Raw genomic sequence first — 23,363 nt, forward strand, 5'->3', positions numbered from 1 at the left:
ACGAATGAGAGAGAGCGTGTTAATAAAACGTTGGGTACTTGTATAAACTAAATTTCAAAGACCCCTCCTTCCCTATATAAATCTGAGCTGGATCTTTAAATCATTTTAGTGGTGAGCCAGATCGGGGTGAGCCGAATTTCAGCCAATCACAGCGCGGCATTTCATAAAATGCTGTGCTCTCATTGGTGGAAAGTTGGCTCACCCCGATCTGGCTCACCACTAAAATGATTTAAAGATCCAGCTCTGATGTATAGAGATATGATTTATTTATTAAGTTTAAAATTACAAATATTATTCTAAATTACGTATCATACAAGGTATCCTATTTTATAAAATTATCTGAAGCTTAAGATAACAAAAAACTCCCAGTGATGACACACAAAATTATCCCTTCTGTAGATTTCAATCAGTGGTTAAATAGTATAGTACACTCAACTTAATAAACAAACCAATCAATATTTAATAATTTAATAAAAGTTCCTTACGTTGTTAAGCCAACAAATAAGAAAATATTAACTTAAAACTTTGGTGACTAGTGTAATAAACAACCCAATGTCCCCTCCCTCCCTGGGAATAAGTACACTGTACATTAGAGGGTGTCCAAATAATTCTGAGTTGCACCTGCTTTGGACAAAGGCATTTCCCCTACTCGTAATATTTGATGTAGCGCATCTGACATAGCAGCAGTGGGAACCATTATTAATGTCTTTGGTCATTGGGCCGAGAATCGAACCAAGCAACTACCCGACACCGAGTGGATGCGCTTCATGTTACGCCAATAAATTGATGATCATCCCCAATGATAAACAGAAAATTACCCCCTATGTAATTTAAAATAAGTGGTTGAAACGTTTGAACAAACCAATCAAAATTCAAGAATTCACGAGAATTGCGGGTCAGCTTGTATGTAACATTCAGCTGTGCGCGAAGCTCACCAATCTAAGATTGACCAAAGGATTCTCACTCCCAATCTCTGTGTGCATCAGAGGTGAATTTTTAAAAAAACTTTTGCCTCACTAAAATCAGTTTGCCCCACTAAAATTTTAGTGAGGCAAAATTATCCCCTATAAACTTTTAGTGAGCCTCACTGATTTTAGTGGGGCAAACTGATTTTAGTGAGGCAAATTTTTTTAAGAATTCACCTTAGAATCCTAACTTCAGAGAATCAGGACTACAAACACCAATGAGATGTTGTGAAACACTCTAATAAACACATGTTCTAAATTTATCCCAGGAATCTAAAAGGATAAGACAATGGGTGATAAATTTATGAAATGGGTACATCAAGTTAGGTGAGCCGCGAAACATCCGCATTTTTTCATTGTAGTATCAGGAAATTGCGGCAGACAAAATCCGCATTTATTTCTTGGATCAAACGCGAGTTTTTTTTGCGAATTTCTAAACTATAAAGTGCACAGGTTAATTGATTTTATTTATCTCAATTTTTAGCTTTCATAATCACAAAAAATTACAGAAGGTATTGAAAAATTAAATCCATTCTTATGGTTATAATTTAATGATACTTTAATTAAAACTTGCTCGATGGGTTTCAACCAATAATTTTAATGTAAAGAATGTAATTTTGTCTAACATAATTGTATGTGCACTTTAATTTATCGTCCATTGTCTAATCCCTTAGGATCCCTGATGACTGTATACTTTATAACATTATGGGATTAAGCAATCAAAATTGTATGTCGTTTACAGACTATAATAGTTTTTTATCGCATCTTATTATAAACACTAACAGCTTTCCGCGGATATAAAAATTTACTATTGTAAGATTAAAACCAGTTTTTTTAGCACCAAGATGTCGAAGGCACGGGCTTGAAAAACTGTTTTTTTTTATATTCGTAGAAAACTGGATATAAAATGATGATATACATGTTTTTTCAGTATGGTTGAGAACCGGTTCCAATCCACCGGATTTTTATCGGTATTGAAGCCATACTTTTTTTTGAATTAACTTAAATATTCTTTTACTAAAAAAAACACTTGTGTATGTTAGTCTATAAATCAGAAGCGAAGCTTTTCAAAAAATATTAAGTTCTGTATTTTAACACACAGGGATCTAAAGGGATTAGACAATGGCCGATAAATTGACGTACAATTACGTACCCAATGATGATACACAAAATTACCCATTCTTCGCATTAAAAGTAATGGTTGAAATGTTTGAACACTCACATTAATGAAACAACCAATTAAAATTCACTAAAGTCCCCAAAATTGTTAATCCAATCTATAAGATACCTTTATAATAAAACTTTGGGCACTAGTGTAAAGAGCATCTCATTGTCTTGAACTTTGAGATCAAAGGAGAACCTTTTTGGTTCAGCGGTTAGCCGAAATCATTTGGAACCTATAGACAGATGGACATTCTGTTACTTTTATACAATAATATTTTCTTTCAATAAAAAAAATAACAGATAAGAAGGGTCATAAAAAGTAGAGAGAGAGAGGGGACATTGGACTGTTTATTACACTAGTCCCCAAAGTTTTATTTCGCTTTATTTTTCGATGGCTTAACAATTTTAGGGAATTAATGAATTTTGATAGGCTGATAAGTTGAGTGTCCAACCGTTTCAACCACTAATTATAATCTACAGAATGGGTAATTTTGTGTTTCATTGTTGGGGATGTACATCATTTTATCGGCTATTGTCTTATCCCTTTAGATTCCTGCATAATGAGAGCTTGTTTACAAATAGTGAACAGTACAAAATTGATTTTTAAAAGCAAAGCTTTTCAAAATTTAGTGTCAGTTCGGCCGTCCATAACGAACAGACTTTACAGTAAATTTAGATGTTAGAATTGTCCTATCGATTTCAAACTTGGCATGCGGATTCCTGTAACAGTTAGATACAATTGAGAAAGCATATCAACTCTACAAAAGTGAGGAGAAGGTTGCGCTAAAAATCCGTAAAGGTGTGAGTTTTAAGGCTTAAAAATAGAAGTAGAACGATAATATTCACTAAATATGTGTATTTCTTATTGAAAAGAACTATACCTAGACATTTAAGTTAACTTAAATTTGTATCGTTCTACTACTGTTTTTAACTTAAAACTCACAACCTTTACGGATTTTTAGCGCAACCTACTCAACCCTTTATGTTTCTTTTTCTTGTCTATTTATGATCTATTTTGTGCTTCGTTACTTTTTGAATGTTATCATCCTTGTTTATTCATTTATTTGATCATATGATAACATTTTAAAATACAACATAGTTCAGTTTCATATCAGAGAGAGAGGTGGGTCAATAGGCTGTTTATCACACTAGTCCCCAAAGTTTTATAATAATGTTTTCTTATTCTTTGGCTTAATAACTTTGGGGACTTTTATTGAGTTTCATGGTTAGACATCAAGTTGAGTGTTTAAATGTTTCAAGTTTCAACCACTAATTGTAATCTATAAAAGGACTAATTTTGTTTATTAACTATTGAGATGTACATCAATTTATCGGCCATTGTCTTATCCCTTTAGTATCATATAGTAGCACAACTGTATATAGTTATTAAATCAGTGACAATGGATGATTAATTTGGCGCTGTCTGTCTAAAACTTATTTTCTCGGCTCCTATATAAGATAGACGGCTCAAATTATTTGTGAAGATTCCCAATCTCTTCAGTGTCTCTAAAGGGATCTTAATGGATAAGATCAGTGTTTCGGAGCCGTAAAGCCGCCATATTTTGCTGGAGCCGGAGCCGTGTTTTTCGTTAAAATACGGCTCCGGACTAGATAAATAAAATTTGGTAACTCTGTTTTTTCATGTGCAAATGCCCCTTTTAAGTTTTTCAAGTCCATTTTTATCAAAAATTGAACTTTTAAAACCTTCAAAAGTCTTGATTTTAGATCGGAGCCGGAGCAGGAGCCAGGGCCGGAGCCGTATCATCACAGACTGCTCCGCGGAGCCGCACCAAAATCATACGGCTCCGTCACGCTGGATAAGACAATAGACGACAAATTGATATACAATATACATCCCCATTTATGATGAACAAAATTATCAAAAGCAGATTAAATCTATTGGTTGAGCAGTTTTGAAACTCCTAGTTCTAATGAAAATTATCAAAGTTTTTGGTCTAACAAATAAGATAAAGTGGTTATAAAACTTTGGGTACCAGTGTAATTTACAATTCAATGTCCCCTCCCTCCGGCCCCTCTTATTTGGTTATCAGTGAAAATGAACCATGTGCTTTGTTAGTTATTGATATTGATATCATAATTAAAACAAGGATCAAAACGGATAAGACAATGGCCGATAAATTGATGAACAGTTACACCCCCAATGATGATACACTATATTACTACTTCTGTAGATTAAAAATAGTTTTTGACCTAATGAATCAAAAAATTAAATTTAAATAAAGTCCCCAAAGATGCTAAGCCAACGAACAAGAAAACTTTTTTTTTATAAAACTTTGGGGACTAGTGCATAGGCGTCCAAGGGGGGGGTAATGGGGCGATTACCCCCCCCAAACGATTTTGGGGGTGCCGTAGGCACCCCCAAAAATTTTTTCATTTTACTCCCCCCATTTAAAATTTACCCCTACCCTGGGGGTGCCGTAGGCACCCCCAACCATCTAGGAGGGGGTATTTACCCCCCCCGAACAATTTTGGGGGGGTAAATACCACCCCCAAAATAAAAAATCTCTAATAAAAAAAATTTTTGCGCGCGCATTTTTAATACTATATATTTAATAAAATTTAAATTACCCCCCCAAAAAATTTTACCCCGGGGGTAAATTTTGGGGGGGGTAAACTAAATTTACCCCTGCCAACAGGTTTCAGGGGGGGTAATTACCCCCCTCAAGCAAATTTTACCCCCGGGGTAAAAATTTTGGGGGGGGTAAAAAAAATTTGCGGCGCGCTTCGCGCGCCATTTTACCCCCCCCAAAAACGATTTACCCCCCCCTTAAAAAAATTTTACCCCCCCCAAAATAAAAAGCTTGGACGCCCCTGGACTAGTGTAATAAATTGACCAATGTCCCTAAAGTCCCCTCACCCTCTAAATAAACCTTCCCAGGAACTATGAGAAACTACACTGTAAAGGAGAACCCTAACGGTAATCGAGATTCTTCAGTACACACAGACAGACAGACACACATCCTGTTACTTTTATATAAGGATATTTTTTTCAGATAAAATGCCTTTAAAAACAACTGTTATTGGTAAGATATTTAAAAGCAAAGCTATTATATAAGTCACAGTGTCTGTCTGTCCATCTGTCTGTCTTTCCGTCTGTCTGTCCGTCTGTCTGTCCGTCTGTCTGTCCGTCTGTCTGTCCGTCTGTCTGTCCGTCAGTCTGTCCGTCTGTCTGTCTGTCTGTCTGTCCGTCTGTCTGTCTGACCATCTGTCTGTCTGTCCGTCTGTATGTCTGTCCGTCTGTATGTCTGTCTGTATGTATGTCTGTCTGTCCATCTGTCTGTCTGTCTGTCCGTCTTTTGGGACACTAGTATAATAAACAACTCAATGTCCCCTCCCTCCCTCCTTATTTTTTTTTTATAGGGGCCTGGCCTAAACCTACCACCCTCAATCTTCCAGATTGGTTTTCTGAAAAGGTTTGTTTAATTTTCGTTAATTTAGGCCTGTTAGAATTGTCCTATTAATTTAAAAGTTTGTATGATGATTTCTGTGACAGTGAGGTACAAATTAAAAAAGCGTAGCATATCTATAATTGTTATCATAAAGTCAGTACGTTTATTTAAAATATGTGAACTTATAACTCTTTTTAATTTCATTTAATTTTTTTAATAATAATTCCTAGGGCAACAAGATACATTATTTTCAGCAAAGCATATCTATAATCAAGTTAAAAAAATTATGCATGCCTTGAAACAGGCATTTTCGAAATTTTGTAATAAAGGGGGGAGGCGGGGGTGTCACTTTTATAAACCAGAACTAAAAGTCAAAGGAACTTAACTAAAAAAAAAGTTGCAACACTAAAATTTGGCATGGCAGTTGCTTTAGAGAGGTGGAACAGTAAAGAAATGGCGATGGAACCGCCGCCCTCGGCGGACACCGCCATTCCTCATAGTTGCAGTTGACACTTTTTTGATAGTTACATTTTTTAAATATTAAGTGTCAAGCAAAAAATATAAGTAATTTTTTATTAAAAAAATTAGTTTAGTCTCAGATAAATCAAAATTGTCTAATTTTGTGGGAAAAAGCACAAAATATTTTGGCGGTAAACGGCAATTATAGAGTAGCTTCGCTACTAAAAATAATTTTGAAAAAGACAAACCGAGCATTTTTTTGACAGGGAAACTTTTCCGAGGGGGAGAGCTCTAAACTGACGGGAATGGGGGGAGGATTTGATCCCAGGTAATAAACATTTTCCAGTATGGCTTACAAACCAATTAATATCCGCGGGATTAGAACCGGTTTACAGCTACACTATCTGCATGCTATCCGCGGAAAGCTGACTACAATACGATGCGATAAATAAATATTCCAGTATGGCTTACAAACCGATTAATATCCGCTGGATTAGAACCGGTTTACTGCCATACTGAAAAATCATGTATAGCATCATATTACTGAAAAGTTTTCACAAACATTTTAATAAAAAAATCATCAAATTTATACCCCAAGGGGCCCAAGGCCAGGGCTAACAAAGCTGGTTTAAATCTTTAAATTTTACATTTTAATAACTGTGGAAAGCTGTCTATAATAAAATGCGAAAATAACTATCATAATCTTGTTGGACATACCACCCCCCTCCCCCCACCATAAATCTATAAATCTTATTTGATAGTTATCCAACATGCTATAGTATTTTTTTTACCACGTAGCTCCTTTTCTATAAGTAACACAGGAATTGTTTTTATATTTCCATAAACTAGAGTTCTTAGCATTTCTAACCATATGCATAACAATTTTCTTTAACAAGCCGCACAATTTCAATTTTAAAAAAAGGACCGCATATCTCCTTTAGGAGAAAACCCCTCTTTCTGAAGAGGATTTCTCCCCTGGTAAGTTTCATCATGGGGGGAGGGGACCTTGGGCTGTTTATTAATTAAGTATCCAAATTTTTATAACAATGTTTTCTTTTATTGATTTTTGATTGGCTATTTCATTAAATCGAGTGTCAACCACTTATTGTAATCTCCAGATGGGGTAATTTTGTGCTATATCATTGTGGATGTACATCAATAAATCAACCATTGTCATATCCCTTTAGATCCCTGCATACATAATACATATCCTAGTTCTTTAGCATTTGGACTCTCAATTACTGCTTAGAACTAGAAATTATATTACTACGCCCCTAGAGGCCTCTTGAGTGTTTATAAAAATACCCCTTCAGTAGATTGGAGATATTGATTCTGATTTTATAAATGTACCCAAAGATTTGACGCTACGGAATGACAAATTGTGTCTTAAAGGACTTTGGGTACCACTGTGATTTACAGTCTAATGTTCCCTCCCTCCCTCCCTTCCTTTCTTTTTAAAGATCAACAAAGAAGATGAGAGAGGAGTGCCAGCAGTTGGAAGAGGATATCAAGCAAGCTGTTCAGGTGATAATAATGTGCCAGGAACTTTTGTCCATTTCAAAATAATTTGTTCCTGAAAAAATCTCAAAAACCTCTTTAAATTGGACATTTCTCAATAAACCCTAAACAATGGTGTTTTTTTAGTCATTTTTAAGGCTAGAAACGAGATATTTTGAAACAGACAAAAGTTCCTGATTGTACTCCTCAAGGCCTTTTCTGGGAGCAGCCATAGTTCTGATTCAATAATTTTTTACTCCCATTCACAAATGGCTATACAATTGTATGTATTGTCGCCAGCTGCTTTAGGCTTAAGATAGAATTTAAAATCATCCAGAGGTGTATTATACTTATAAAAATAAATCAAGTGCAGGTTCCCGCTTAGGTCTCAGATAAAAATATCCAAACTCTACCAACCCTAATGTCCAAGCCTTTCAAACAAAAATATTAAACTACAAAAGGAATATGTTGTGTATCATCATTAGGGATTTATATTAAACTATCATCGATCGTCTTACCCCTTAAGATTCCAGCAAATATCCATGATTTTCATTGAGTGGGTCAATCCTAATGAAATAAAACTCTGCTCAAATGATATCAGTAATATCTTTACAGGAAGTGATGAAAACTCAGCATGAGCTTGGAATTGATGTGATCACAGATGGTGAGATGGATAGAGGAGCCTATTACATTCATATCATGAATAATATCAAGGTTTGTGCCACACTGATAACCTGAAAAATCTCCTTAGGACTGGATACATTGAAAGGTCTTATTTTGGTGTGTCACTGAACCAAGTCTTGTTGTTTCTACGCTTACTTTTTAAAAAAGTTTTAGTAGTTAAGTTATATTGGGTATGAAATATAAAACCTTCAATTTATTTCAAAAATAAGGAGAGGGTATGTTTTACAAGGCTCTCCAGGCACTTTGAATGAAAGTATCAATCTTGCTAATGAAATAACTGATTATATAGCCAAATGTACATACAAAAAAACTTTCATCAAAAGACCAAATAAAACTCAAAACCAAAACAGGCGATTATTAGATGAATAGAAAACTTTAATTTAAAGCTGATACACATCAGCATAGGATTTCAAGACCTGTCTTTGACTAAGTGTATTCTCTTCTTAGAAAAACAACTAAAAACAGAAAACATTGTATTTTCTTTTCAGGGAATTGATATGGAAAATCTTGCTGAAAAGACAATGAGATCAGGAGCCTACAGCACTTATGTTCCAGTTGTCAGGAGTCAGGTAGCTTTAGTTGATCATAGAACTTTAAGTTTCTATTACAAAGGAAGAAGTAGTTTGTGCTTGTAATGTATAAAATCCATGAGTTAGCTTTAGTCAAAAGCGATTATTAAGTCTAATTGTTCTTAAATATGCGTTAATTATACTATTCATTTTGGTAACATTAAGTACAGTTAGACCTAATAATCGCTTTCGACTAAGGCTAACTCACAGATTTAACACAATACAAGCAGAAACTACTTCTCCCTTGATTGAAGGACATTTATTTTTTTTAATATTAAAAATATGGCTGATTGTATTTTCTTTAAGCACAGTACTTATTCAAATCGTAGTGACCTAATTTGACCAAATGTCACATTTCTGAAAGTAATAAAGGAAAAAGTAGGTTGCGGGTAAAATCCGTGAAGGTTGTGTGTTTTAAGTTAAAAACAGTAGTAGAACAATAAAAGTTTATGTTAACTTAAAAAAAAAAAATTTGTCTATAGTTCTTTTCAATAAGAAATACACATATTTAGTAAATATTATCGTTCTACTACTATTTTTAAGCCTTAAAACACATACTTTTACAGATTTTACCCGCAACCTTCATTTCATTTTTTTACTCTGTATGGTCAAATAGACATGAAACTTCAAAAAATATTATTTTACACCCTATTGCAAGCAACAAAATTATTGAAAAAGATTTCTCAGAGTAAAGCTTTATCTCAACTTTTTATAGCTGACTTGTTGTAAAGCCAGTTGAAATAAAAAAATTCCAAAATGAGTATGATTTCAAAGGAATGGTGTAAAGGAATTTTTGCTTTACTATGTCCCTATTTTCTAATCCATATAATAAAGTAAAAGGATATTTGTTTTTACCAAAGGATCTCACTACCTGCTGAACCAATTGGGTTCTCCTTAACAAGATAGTTTTTCTTAGGTCCAGGAAGATTTTTAACTATTTTGGCTTTGGGGGAGGGTACCTTCACCCTCCCAAGAGAAATCATCCCTAGAATAAAAAAAAATACAACTCCACCTTTCTCAAGTGCCCCTAGAGGCCTCTATGGGCCTAGCCGCTACGAAATATATTGCAAGGTTTATGTTGACCAACCATCAAGCTGGAAGGAATGGGAAAGATCAAATGCACTGAAACCTGAAGGTATGTATGATTTGCCATATGGAAATTAAAAAAATGTTTATCTGTGTGTATGTATAAAAGGATCTTGCTAAACGCTAAACTGAAAAGGTTTTGCCTTACAGTATAGCAACTTGTTGATTCAAAATATGTTTTTAACTATTTTTGGAGGGTACCTCCACCCTTCTTTAGAAACCATCCTGAGAAAACAATCTTCCTCCTAAAATTTAGTTTTTTTCTTTCAGTTCCAAACTTTAATTAAAAAAAAGGATATATTACTCCCACATTTAGCTTTCCACAAGTGCTTCTAGAAGCCTGTAGGGGCATAACGGCTAGTAAAATTTATATTAAAGTAAATGACTAATAATGAATTTGTAAAGGGTCAATCCTGAAGTTTACCATTCCTGGACCGATGACCCTGACTGATGGGATTCACAACGAGTATTATTCATCAAAACAGTGAGTAGTAATATTATATTAATACAAGAATAGTTATTTCTCGCATTGTATTATAAACAGCTTTCTGCGGATATAGAATATTTTTAGCCTGTTTTTTAGCCCGTGCCTTTGACACCTCGGGGCTAAAAAAATGGTTTTAATCTTATAACTGTACATTTTTATATTCGTAGAAAGCTGGATATATTATAACACTAGACATAGTTTTTTCGTATGGATGAGAACCTGTTCCTATCCACCGAATTTGAATGAATATGAGAATGATAGTTCAGCTAGTTGCAAATTAACAAAAAACTATGATCCATATAAAGCCTGTCATTAAACTGTCTTTAATGTTTTGTTAATCATATGATTATTCAGAGATCTCCAAGATGATCTTGTTAAAGCTATAAACAAAGAAGTATTGGCACTGGCAGACAAGGGATGCAAGTAAGCTTTAATATAGACATAAAAAATTTCAATTGTATTAATCTTGGATAAATAAAATGCAGATTATATGTATTAATTTTAACTACCAATTTTTAAATAAAAGAATTTAAGCATGCATGAAAAGCTATAAAATTCAGTACCTTTGATGAAATAATCATATATGAACATTAATTTTAGGGTCTTTTAACAGAAAACAATCTTGTATGTATTAGTCATAGCTGCACTGTGCCCATACTAAATTAAGTCTGTTATTAGACTACAATATTTCTATTACATGTATTTCTTTAATTTGAAAAGTTTCATTTATTGTAGGGTACAAAATCTCCTTAAAGCAAATAGTTTGCAAAAGTTGATTGACTACAAAATTATCTTTCTTTTGCCATCCAGGGTTATCCAGATTGATGAACCTGTCCTGATGAGATATCCAGATGAAGCCTGGGAGTATGGTATAAACAATCTGTCAAAGTGCCTACAAGGACTTCCAGAGGATGTAACTAAGGTTACGTATTAATAAATTATATTCTACACCAAATAACTGGAATAATAAAATTACAGTTAAGAAAAGATTTGACGCTGTGGCTGACATATACACTAAGAGGGTGTCTTTAAAGGCTATCACATGGCAGTCAATGTACCTTTCAAATCACTATTCATGAGAAAATATTTCATGTGTATGAATTTTATCTTTATTGAAGGTTGTGCATTTGTGCTGTGGATATCCAGATAAACTAGACACAGATGATTATTTGAAGGTAAAATAATCATAAAAGGGGGGGGGGGGGGGGGAGGTGAAAGTGACACTTTTTGAAACCAAAACTAAAATTCAACAAAGGAACTCAACTAAAAAAAGAGCTACAGGTCTGAGATTTTGCATGGCAGTTGCTTTATAGGGGTACAATATGGAACTGTGAAGAAACGGCGGCGCAACCGCCAAAAACCGCCGTTTCCCACCGAAATTTTTTTTGCCTTTTCTCGGCGGTTTTCGGCGGTTGCGCCGCCGTTTCTTCACAGTTCCATATTGTACCCCTATAAAGCAACTGCCATGCAAAATGTCAGACCTGTAACTCTTTTTTTAGTTGAGTTCCTTTGACTTTTTGTTTTGGTTTCAAAAAGTGTCACTTTCGCCCCCCCCCCCTTTTATCCGTGAGTCTTCACCGCCCTTAAATATGTAAGCAAGGTGAAATCTACACAAATAAACTCGGCCAAAACTGTGTTATATTTCTCATAATTTGCTTGGTACCTGCTATGGTGTAGTTCTATGGGAAATCATAAAGAAACAGTGGTTTCACCAACAAAAATTAACATTTTTATTTCTCAATTGTCACTTTGAGATTATTGTTTTTTGCAACAGCCATAGTTACACCACATCGACATTGTATTTGTATTATATTGTATTGATTAGAGTTTTGTGTAGGGGGGTGTATTTCTTGTGGGTAAAAAAAAAGGGTGGACAAGGTTCAAATCCAAAGGTATTTTACTGAGTTCCTTAGTGTTAATTTCAAACCACAACTCTTTCAATACTTTCTTGTGGGTGAAAAAAGGTAAATATAAGAATTTCAATGGTGGTTTTGACTCCCTTTCCATTGTATAATTGTACATTAAAGCACCTGCCAAAGTTCCTTAATGTTAATTTCAAACAATCACACTTTCAACAACCATAATTCTAACATTTGTTGAGGAATATTAAAAGCTAGCAGAGATAACAGTGTATTGCAGTTAAAATAAAAATAACCTTATTAATTTGGGTGAATATTCTAAGGTAACTAAATAAAAAACACAAATATCAATTTATTAAGGCTGACAAGACTAACTATGGCAGACTGGCTGAAAAACTTGACAATGCTGGATTTGATGAAATTTCTATCGAAGATGCTGAGGCCAAAAATGATCTTAGCATTCTTGCAAAGTTCAAAAGATCAAAGGTAAATCTTTTAAATAGATTTCATCATTCATAAAGTGATCCTGATGATCTAAAATAACCTAAGAAAAACCTAATGTATGCTACACATGAACCAACTTATATTCTCATAAAATCAACAACTAGACCATTCAAAACTTTTGCCAGAAAGCAAGAAACTTGGTAGAAAGTTATGTTTGACTAACTGATACCACCCTGGAGATACTTGAGGTGGAAAAGAATTTGACTCCAATGATTACAATTTTAGTTTCAAAAAGGAAAAGTGGCAACATACAAATTCCGCGAGTCGGCTCCTTTTTTTTTCTGGCTCCCAATATCGAATCTCATATGTATTTTAGTAAAGATTATAAGCAAATTTACATAATTTTGACAACAACAACAAGCTATTAACAAAATCACATAACAGACAATTTTCCACGATATTAAAATAAAAATTATAAAATTGAAACCGGTTTTGTTAACTGGTTTTAATGTTCAAATTTTCATTTAAATACCCTCAGAAAGCTGTCTATAATACGAAGCGATAAATATCTATTCTAGATATCAAAATGAAATTTAATAATTCTACATTTCTTTTCTCACTAGATTATTCTTGGAAGTGTGACAGTTGCAAGAACTAAAGTTGAAACTGTGGAAGAAATCAAGGTGAATTATATTAACTAAGTTAAAAACTAGCGGCTAGGTATGCACCAAGACACCCTTCCCAACCCAAAAAAGAAAAATTGTTATTTTTCATTTTTAAAACTAAAATTAAAATGACAGACATTAGAGTAAACCACTAGAGGGGGAAAGGGTTGAATAACTGTATCTCCCCATTGCATCAACCTTGTGCAATCTTTCTACTGGGTCATTGAAAATCAACCAATGGTGACACTTATATTAACACAGCCAAGTAAAAGAAATTAATTTAGAAGCAGGCGAAAAAGGTCATTGAAAAAGAAAGGGTGGTAAGACAATTTTTAAGAGGTTCTTTAATTTAGATGTCTCAAGGGCCATACAAATGACAAGAAAGCAATGAAATTTATTTTTTATTTCGTGAAAGATGTTAAAACTAGATGCTTTTTTTTTTCTTCAAAAAAGCATAAGTTGGGGTTGACTTTACTCCCACCCTCAAGTCTTACCTAAAGTGCCCCTAGAGACAACTAGGGGGCTTACCCGCTTTAAAAATACTTAAAAAATATATACTGCTGACTCAGTTATTTATGAATAAGAAAATTTAAATAAAGGGAATAGTTGCTTGTGCAATAATCCTTTGTGAGTAAGATTTCAGTCAAATACACTTATTAGGTTAAACAGTTTTAAATATGCGTTTAATAATACTCAGCGTTTGGTCAACATTAAAAATAGTTAGACCTAATAAGCACATTTGACTGGAAGCTTGCTCACAATTGTATGGATTGCGTAAGATACTATTCCTTTTATTTTCTGACTAGAAATTGTATTGTAGGAAAGAATAAGTGCGGCACTGGAGTTTATACAAAAGTAAGTTTTGTTAAAGAGAGTGAGGGTTATTAGTGTACTGATCCTGTAATCCTTACTAGCGGCTACACCCCTAGAGGCCTCTAGTGACACTTAAAATGTTTTTTTTCTATTCAAGTCTCTTACAATACCTAATTATGTTGCGTTTAAGTCTCTACGATACCTCTTAAAGTTATTTTCAAGTCTCTCAAATATTCTCTTGGAAACCTTCCTGGGTCCTATTAGAATATATTCTGTTAAGGAGAACACGATCGGTTCAGCGGTTAGCAAGATCCTTTGGTACAAACAGACAGACAAACACACATCCTGTTACTTTATTATAAGGATATAAAAGTAACAGAATGTTTACTTGTTTGTCTGTACTGAAGGATCTCGCTAACCGCTGAATTGACCTGGTTCTCCTTAACAGGGTAGCTTCTCATAGGTCCTGGGAAGGTTTATAACTATTTTAGGGAAGGGTACCACCACCCTCCCAAGAGAAATCAAAACTATATTTTTTTACACAGAGACTTGAACGCAACATAGACATGATAGGTATTTAAAAATAAAATAAAGTGCCACTAGAGGCCTCTATGGGCGTAATATTAAAGTAACAGGATGTCAGCTTGTTTGTATGTCTGTCTGCTTTTCATAGATCCTGGGGATGTTCATAACTATTTGTTTTCCTGGGGTATTTTTTTAAAGGGGCGATTTATCTTGGAAGGGTGGTGGTATCATCCCCCAAAATAGTTACATTGCAAAGGAGAACCATATCGGTTCAACAATTAGCAAGATCCTTTGGTACAAACAAACAGGCAAACATACAGACAGACGGACAAACAAACAAATAGACAGACAGAAAAACAGATAGACAAATAGAAAGACAGATAAATATAAATACAGACAAACAAAAATTAAATAGAAAACATCCTGTTACTTTTAAACCTAAATATTTTCAGAGACCGCCTAATTCTAGCCCCAGACTGTGGACTTGGATTCCTTTCCCAACAACTTATCAGGTACCCAAAGTTTATTACAACAGTCCCCAAAGTTTTATAATAATAACGTTTTCTTATTTGTTTACTTATCAACTTTGTAATTCAACCAATAATTTTTATTTACCTATGGGGTAATTTTATTTATCATCCTAGAGGATGTACTTAAATTTATCGTCCATTGTCTTATCCCTTCAGATCCCTGTGTGTGCGTAGCTATGCTACTCTATACATATACTTCTAGTCTGTTGGTCTGTAAGTTCATCATATAGTTAGGGATACTGTACTAAAAATTAAAATTACACTGGTTCCCAAAGTTTAAAACACAATCTCTAATTCTTTGAGATACTTGATTAGTTGGTTTGAACTTTGAACTTCCAATGTCCAACCAAACTAAGTCCACTAACAATTATAATATACACAAAAAGGGTATTTTTGTTTATCATTATTGGGGGTGTGTATATAAAGTTTCAATGTTGGGTTTAAAAATCAAAAGAAACTTAATTTTTTCAGTGATGTATATTTTCTAGGGTGGTGGTGGTACCCTCCCCCAAAATAGTTATAAACCTTTACTGGACCTCTGAAAAGCTGGATATAAAGGAGAACCATATCGGTTCAGCGTTTAGCGAGATCCCTCGGTACTATGTGAAGGGTATTCTTTGCTTTCTATAAAAAGTAGCTTGCGGGTAAAATTCGTAAACGTTGTGTGTTTTAAGTTAAAAACAGTAGTAGAACGATAATAATTATTTCTCGTATCGTATTATAAACGGCTTTCCGCGGGTATAGAATGTACAATTATAAGATTAAAACTAGTTTTTTTAGCCCCGAGGTGCCGAAGGCACCGGCTAAAAAACTGGTTTTCATCTTATGATTGTGCATTTCTATATTCGTAAAAACTGGATATAATACGATGCAATATAGTTTTTTCGTATGGATGAGAACCGGTTCCTATCCAACGGATTCGAATGAATACGAGAAAAAATTATGTTAACTGCAAAAAAATATTGTTGTCTATAGTTCTTTTCAATAATGAATACACATATTTAATGAATATTATCGTTCTACTACTATTTTTAAGCCTTAAAACACACACCTTTACGGATTTTCCCCGCAACCTACTTTACCATTTGTTTTCAGGTCCAAGCTGACTAACATGGTAGAAGCAGCAAAATCTTTCTAAACTGTTTACAGGGAGTGGAGGGAGGGGACATTGGAATGTTAATTATTCTGGTACCCAAAGTTTTATAAGCACATCCTTTGATTCGTTGGCTTAAGTGCTTTGGGTACTTTAAAAAATCTCGAAACCTAATGTCCAATTTTTTCAACTTATAATTTTAATCTACAGAAGGGATAATTTTGTTAATTATCATTAGGGATGTACACCAATTCATTTCCATTGTCTTATCCTTTTAGATCCCTGCATTAAATAATATGTTTCTAAAACATTTTTTTATGATTAAAAGATCAATAAATGTGTTAAAATTTCACCCTTTTATCTATAATACAAAGTAGCTTGATGTCTGTCTGTCCCTCCGTCCGTCTGAAGCTTAAGATCTCGGTAACCACTGAACCGATTGGATTCTACTCTTCAGGGTATATACCTATCGGTCCTGTGGTGGTTTTAAGCTATTTTCTTAGGGGGAGGGACACCCCCAACCCCCCAAAAATGAAAATTACCCCCCCCCCAAAAAAAAAAAAATTTTTCTTCATATTTTTTCTAATTTTAATATTTTTTATGTTTTTATATATCTTTTTATAAAAGATGAAGGATGTTTGTGTTTTCACCAACTTATTTACAGTGAAGTTTCGGGTATAGTCCCATTCGTGGCAACGCCTCTTAAGGGTTAAAACAATTTTAAATACACGTTTATAAATCGATGGCTTCAAAAGTTTTATTTAATCTTGATTGTTTAGTTCATATAAGTAGTATCCAAACTTCTTGACCAATAATTTTAATCTATCGAAGGTGTAAAATTGTTCATCATCATTGGGAATGTAAAGCCATTGTCTATAGGTGCGTAGCCGCTATATAGTTTGATATTAAGCTATCAATCTTTGAATCTGCCAACCACCTATGTCTTTATTTCTGTCTATCCATCCTTTATCTATCTTTGCATATGTCTATCTATCTATGTGTCTATCTGTCTGTCTATCTATCTATATGTCTGTCTGTCTATCAATCCATCTAACCTGTTGGTGAGAAATCAAAGAAATCCACAAATTCTGAGTATTGTTTCCATCTTTCATGAAGATTTTGTTTGAGTTGTAGCCACACTTCATCACTTAGGTCCAGGTCAGATAGGTGATCCTAGATAGATAGATAGATAGATAGATAGACAGATAGAGAGATGGATAGATAGGTAGGTAGGTAGATAGATTAGAGATTTTGATTGAGTTGTAGCCATACCTCATCACTTGGGTCCAGATCAGATAGGTGATCCTAGATAGATAGATAGCTAGACAGGTAGATAGATAAATAGATAGATAGACAGATGGACAGATAGATAGAAAGATAGATAGATTAAAGATTTTGTTTAAGTTGTAGCCACATCTCATCACTTAGGTACAGATCAGATAGGCGATGATATATAGGTAGGTAGATAGATAGATAAATAGGCAGACAGATAGATAGAAAGATAGATAGAATGAAGATTTTGTTTGAGTTGCAGCCATATCCCATCACTTAGGTCCAGATCAGATAGGTGATCCTAGATTGATAGATAGATGAATAGAAAATAGATACTTACATGGATAGAAAATAAAAAGAGGGATAGAAAATAGATAGATAGATAGAATATAGATAGATACATAGATAGAATAAGATATAGATGGAGAGAAAATAAATTGATTGATAGAAACTAGATAGTCAGAAAATAGATAGATACATAGATAGAATAAAATGGATAGAATATAGGCAGATAGTCAGAAAATAGATAGTTACCTTAACAACTTTTAGCCAATATTGAATCTGGGGTAAAATTGTCCAAGGAGAATCCATCCCAGCACAAATAAGAATTGTTGTATTTGCCACAGTTTCAGCGCTAAAAAAAGCAGTACAATTAAAAATACACGCGGCATTGTACATTTAAAGAAAAAGCAGCAACAATATTAACAGCATTGCACGTTAACAATAAATGCGGTTAAAAACACATGTGGCATTGCACTGCAGCAAGCATAGCAATTGAAAATACACACATCATTGCGCATTTAAAGAAAAAGCAGCAAAAATATACACAACATTGCACTTTAACAATAAATGCGGTTAAAAACACATGCGGCCTTGCGCATTTAAAGAAAGAGCAGCAAAAATATACACAACAGTGTGCTTTAACAATAAATGCAGTTCAAAATACACACGGCCTTGCGCATTTAAAGAAAGAGCAGCAAATTAACAATAAATGCAGTTAAAAATACATGCGGCCTTGCGCATTTAAAGAAAAAGCTGCACAAATTGAACTTAAACATCAAATGCAGTTCAAAATACACGTGGCATTGCGCATTCAAAGAAAAAGCAGCAAAAATATACACAACATTGCGCTAAATATTAAATGCAGTTAAAAATACACGTAGCATTGGGCTTTTAAAAACACAAATTTTAACTAATAACATGACCAAATTGTTCCTTTACTGTATTCTTATTTATCATTCAGTCCGTATCACAATAGGGGAAATATAATTTGCTTGGCTGCTTATTAAGATAGACAAAAGAAATTTTTAAGTAAGAGTTTTATGACATCTATTCTGTACATTATTTTGTCAGTATGTCTTTCCGTTCATACTTCATCTTATCATATATGTGATTTTTAAATTTATTTTTCATAATCTACTTTTTGACAACTGTACATCAAGGAATGTCCAGGGGGGGGGGGGAGGGAGAAAGGGGTGATTACCCCTTCCCAAATTTTTTTTATCTTTATTCCCCTCAAAATAAAAAAAAGCTTGGACGTCCTTATGTCCATTCATGTTTTTTTGTGCTAAGCTACTTACTGATGATGTCATCCTTATTTTTTGTTTATTACCTAAGTGCATATTTCAATAAATTTGTGTGATTCTCGTCTCCATCCAATACATAGACTCCAAGATTTGTGCTGTACTCAAAGTTATCATCCCTAAATACATAGACTCATACATCCCTGAATACATAGACTCATACATCCCTGAATACATAGACGCATACATCCCTGAATTCATAGACTCATACATCCCTGAATACATCCCTCATACATCCCTGAATACATAGACTCATACATCCCTGAATACATAGACTCATACATCCCTGAATACATAGACTCATACATCCCTGAATACATCCCTCATACATCCCTGAAAACATAGACTCCAAGATTTGTGCTGTACTCAAAGTTATCATCCCTAAATATATGAATGTCAATTGAATGTATGTAAAAGTAAACAAAGATCAGCTGATGGTAGAACATGATGCACGTACATGGATGCCGAGTAGAATTTTGAAGAGATGTTGTCTTTTGTGATGAAATGATATCATGAATAAATAATTTAAACAAATATAATTTTGTCCCAATACATAGATCCATTTTATAAAAGTAACAGGATGTCTGTCTGTAGTTTAGGATCTTGCCAACCGCTGTACTGATATGGTTCTTCTTTACAGTAAATCTTCCTATTGAAACATGGAAGGGGTAAGACTTTTTTTGTAGTGGGGTAACCCTTATATAAAAGTAACAGGATGTCTATCTGTCTGTAGTTTAGGATCTTGCCAACCGCTGGACTGATATGTTTCTCCTTTACAGTATTAATTCCTATAGGTACATGAAGGAGGTTTAAAACTATTTTTAGGGGGTAACCCTTATATAAAAGTAACAGGATGTCTGTCTGTCTGTAGTTTAAGATCTTGCCAACCGCTGTACTGATATGGTTCTCCTTTACAGTAAAGCTTCCTATTCAAACAGAGAAGGGTTAACACTATTTTGTAGTGGGGTAATCCTTACATATAAGTAACTGGATGTCTATCTGTAGTATAAGATCTTGCCAACCGCTGGACTGATATGGTTCTCCTTTACAGTATTAATTCCTATAGGTACATGAAGGAGGTTAAAACTATTTTTAGGGGGTAATCCTTATATAAAAGTAACAGGATGTCTAACTGTCAGTAGTTTAAGATCTTACCAACTGCTGGACTGATATGGTTCTCCTTTACAGTATTAATTCCTATAGGTACATTAAGGAGGTTTAAAACTATTTTTAGGGGGCAAAAGTAACAGGATGTCTTTCTGTTTGTGTGTCTATAGCTTAAGATCTTTCTAATCACTGGACTGATATGGTTCTCCTTTACAGTGAAACTTCCTATTGAAACATGGAAAGGTTATACTTTTTTTAGTGGGGTAATCCTTATATAAAGTAACAGGATGTCTGTCTGTATTATAAGATCTTGCCAACCGCTGGACTAATATGGTTCTTCTTTACAGTAAAAATGAACTGCGCATGGTTATAAGTTTGGCCTGTTTTTGGCCAAGGCATTCCCAATATAAACTATTAATGTTTCGAACCTGACATAGCAGCAGTATGACACATTTTTATTGTCTTTAGTTATGTTGCGGTGTTAAGCTGAGATTCGAGCCTATCACCTCTCTGATGACGAGCAGATGCGCTACGTATTGAGCCGCGGGGTCGCTGGTTTATGTGTGATAGGTCCTACCTAATTTCCATATAGTTATATTCAAGTCCATTCCCCTTTTTAGGCTCCTCCACGGCTTGCAGCTTGGCCACAAGAGTTGTTTTACCTAAATATATGTAGAATAATGGATGTATTATTACTTGGAGCTTACACCAGATATTCATGTTCTCTAATAAAGTAAACTCTGAATGAAAAACATATGGGGGAAGAAAAAAGATTTTAAAATAAAGAGTAAATTGAGCCATTATTGTAATTTATGAGAGGAGGGTTTGGTAATTCTTTTAACTTTTCATTTTCACCCCACCTAATGGAAAAAGGGAGGGGGGGGGGGCGAGAAGTAAAATATTTTTTAGCCGGGGAAAAAAAATGAATCTTGTGCAGAATATACAACCCTGACCATTTGGTTAAAAAGATTTAAATTCTGAAACTCCCAACTTTCAACTTCACGCAATTGACAGAGCAGCAGTTGTGGGAACTATTGCTCCAACTATTCTAACGTCTTTAGTTTAGATGCAGTCATAACTTATCATTCTCCTTCGATTTTTAAAAGTGAAGCTTTTCTATATTCAGGGTCGGTCCGTCCGTCCGTAACGGATAGCTTTTTTCGTTAATTTATGCATGTAAGAATTGTCCTATCGATTTCAAACTTTTCATGGTCATTCCTGAAGTAGTTAGGTACGATTTAGAAAGCGTAGCAACTCTAATCATTACCAAAAAGTCCGTACGTTCATTTTAAACATGTTGATTTGTTTACTTTTTTAACGACAAATTTTGATGTAATCTAATCATCCGATTGATCTGATTTTTTGTATACTGATTTCTGGGACAACAAAATACAATATTATAAGCGAAGCAACTCTATAATTAAGTCCTAAAAATGTCAGTATGTCCATAAACATTATTCTGTTTCAACATCAAGCATTTTTTCAACTTACAATTACTTACAACTTACAATTTTGCATCGACTCTTATACATTTATATTCTGATTAGGTATTCAGTTCTGACACTATACAAGTGTTAATGTCCGTTTGTCCTACCGTTTCAGCGCTTCGCTTTTATGGATGTTGTCATCCTTGTTAAGTGATCATCTAAAGAATCTTCTAATGGGATGCGATACTCTACCACCAAGGAGATTTTGTTAAGTAACATCTAACAGACAACCAACCCTTTGATTGCACGACCTATGTTTAAGACGACCTAACTGTTCATGGGCAAAGGCATTTCCCCTACTGTAACCTAATGTCGCACAGCTAACAGAGCAGCTTTAAGAACCATTTTAAACGGCTTTAGTTATGACGTAGTGTAGGGGCCGAAATTCGAACCTATCATCTCCCCGACGACGAGAGGATGCGCTACGTGTTGAGCTGTTTATTACGCTAGTCCCCAAAGTTTTATAAAAACGTTTTCTTATTCGTTGGCTTACCAACCCTAAGGACTTTAGTGAATTTTGATTGGTTGATTCAATAAGTTGAGTGTTCACACGTTTCAACCACTAGTTTTAATCTACATAAGGGGTAATCTTATGTATCCTCATTGGGGATGTACATAAATTTATCGGCCAATGTCTTATCCCTTTAGATCCCTGAAACTTGCCTCTTAATCATTCTCTAAATATAGTGTTATAAAAGTAGTTGCAGCGCTATTTATGGGAGGGAGGGAGGGGACATTATTAGAATGTAAATTACACTGGTACCCAAAGTTTCAACTTACCGCTTAATCTGTCCCCAAGCACGAGAAGATTTTTGGCGGAAGGAAGACCTTTGTTTGTGTTGGCTTGAACCTCTGATATAATAATAATAATAGCATGTTAATCTTTCTTTCTCAGGGTTGTTAACCCGATTAGCCCAACCAAAACTCGGTTTTTTTTTGTGGGTTTTGGAGAGTTTATAAAAAAAACCGCGGTTTTTTTTTGGTTTTATTCTAAATTAAGTTAGTACCTAGTAAATTTAGTAAATTAAAACATAACATTTACCTACTGGAATATTTTCTATTAAATATAACTAGAAGTTAGAAATTAGAAGTTTTAAAGAAAAGAAACATTTTAAAAAGATAATTTTTTTCTGTTTTGATCATAATTGTATGTATAAAACAATCAGTTTTCATTATTATGTAGTTTATTTTAAAGCCCTTTATTTAACATTTCTAAAATACCCACAAAAAACCGGGTTTTTTGTGGGTACCCGGGTTGGGTCAAAGTTTTGATTTAAAAACCCGGGTTTTTTAACAACCCTGGTCTGTGTATACAAAATAATTAGATTGTTATCTGTCTGTCTATTTGTCTATATATATAATAATAATAATAGGATGTTAGTCTGTCTGTCTATACAAAGATATCAGAGGTTGATTCTTAAACCCAAATATGGTCTCTGCTCGCTGGTGAGGCAAAATTATTTTTGTGAAAAATCCTCCAAAATCGCACGAAAAAAACTACAAAAATTAAAAAATAAAATCATAATAGGGTTGTTAACATAAGATTTTGTTAAATTTTTGTAGATTTTTAATGTAATTTTGGAGGATTTTTTACAAAAGTAATTTTGCCACAATAGCAAGCAGTGAACATAATTTTTTTTAAAGAATCACCCTCAGATTGTTAT

At 34.1% G+C, this 23,363-nt stretch overlaps 2 protein-coding genes across 2 annotated transcripts in view; one reads left to right on the forward strand and one right to left on the reverse strand.

Annotated features, from left to right (window-relative positions):
• The window catches only part of LOC145307126 (cytoplasmic dynein 1 light intermediate chain 1-like), a 35,806-nt gene that overhangs the window by 11,841 nt on the left and 602 nt on the right, over positions 1 to 23,363 (reverse strand). The window contains exons 2-6 of the mRNA XM_080149480.1: positions 22,480 to 22,551; positions 20,790 to 20,874; positions 19,135 to 19,224; positions 18,057 to 18,156; positions 17,306 to 17,423 (exon numbers count right to left, since the gene is read on the reverse strand). Of these exons, the coding sequence (XP_080005606.1) occupies positions 17,306 to 17,423; positions 18,057 to 18,156; positions 19,135 to 19,224; positions 20,790 to 20,874; positions 22,480 to 22,551 (465 nt within the window). The remainder of the gene's footprint in view (positions 1 to 17,305; positions 17,424 to 18,056; positions 18,157 to 19,134; positions 19,225 to 20,789; positions 20,875 to 22,479; positions 22,552 to 23,363) is intronic.
• On the forward strand, positions 5,147 to 16,600 carry LOC145307677 (5-methyltetrahydropteroyltriglutamate--homocysteine methyltransferase-like). Its single transcript, XM_080150167.1, has 16 exons — positions 5,147 to 5,173; positions 5,511 to 5,563; positions 6,265 to 6,326; positions 7,459 to 7,522; positions 8,111 to 8,209; positions 8,668 to 8,748; positions 9,820 to 9,883; positions 10,240 to 10,318; positions 10,676 to 10,744; positions 11,132 to 11,243; positions 11,440 to 11,496; positions 12,541 to 12,666; positions 13,248 to 13,307; positions 14,110 to 14,144; positions 15,080 to 15,139; positions 16,253 to 16,600. Exons 1-16 carry the CDS (start codon positions 5,149 to 5,151, stop codon positions 16,293 to 16,295), a joined length of 1,089 nt encoding a protein of 362 aa, XP_080006293.1. The 5' UTR covers positions 5,147 to 5,148; the 3' UTR covers positions 16,296 to 16,600.

Source organism: Acartia tonsa, chromosome 15, assembly GCF_053477335.1.
Source record: "Acartia tonsa isolate MP-2025a chromosome 15, ASM5347733v1, whole genome shotgun sequence".
NCBI classification, from domain to species: domain Eukaryota; kingdom Metazoa; phylum Arthropoda; class Copepoda; order Calanoida; family Acartiidae; genus Acartia; species Acartia tonsa.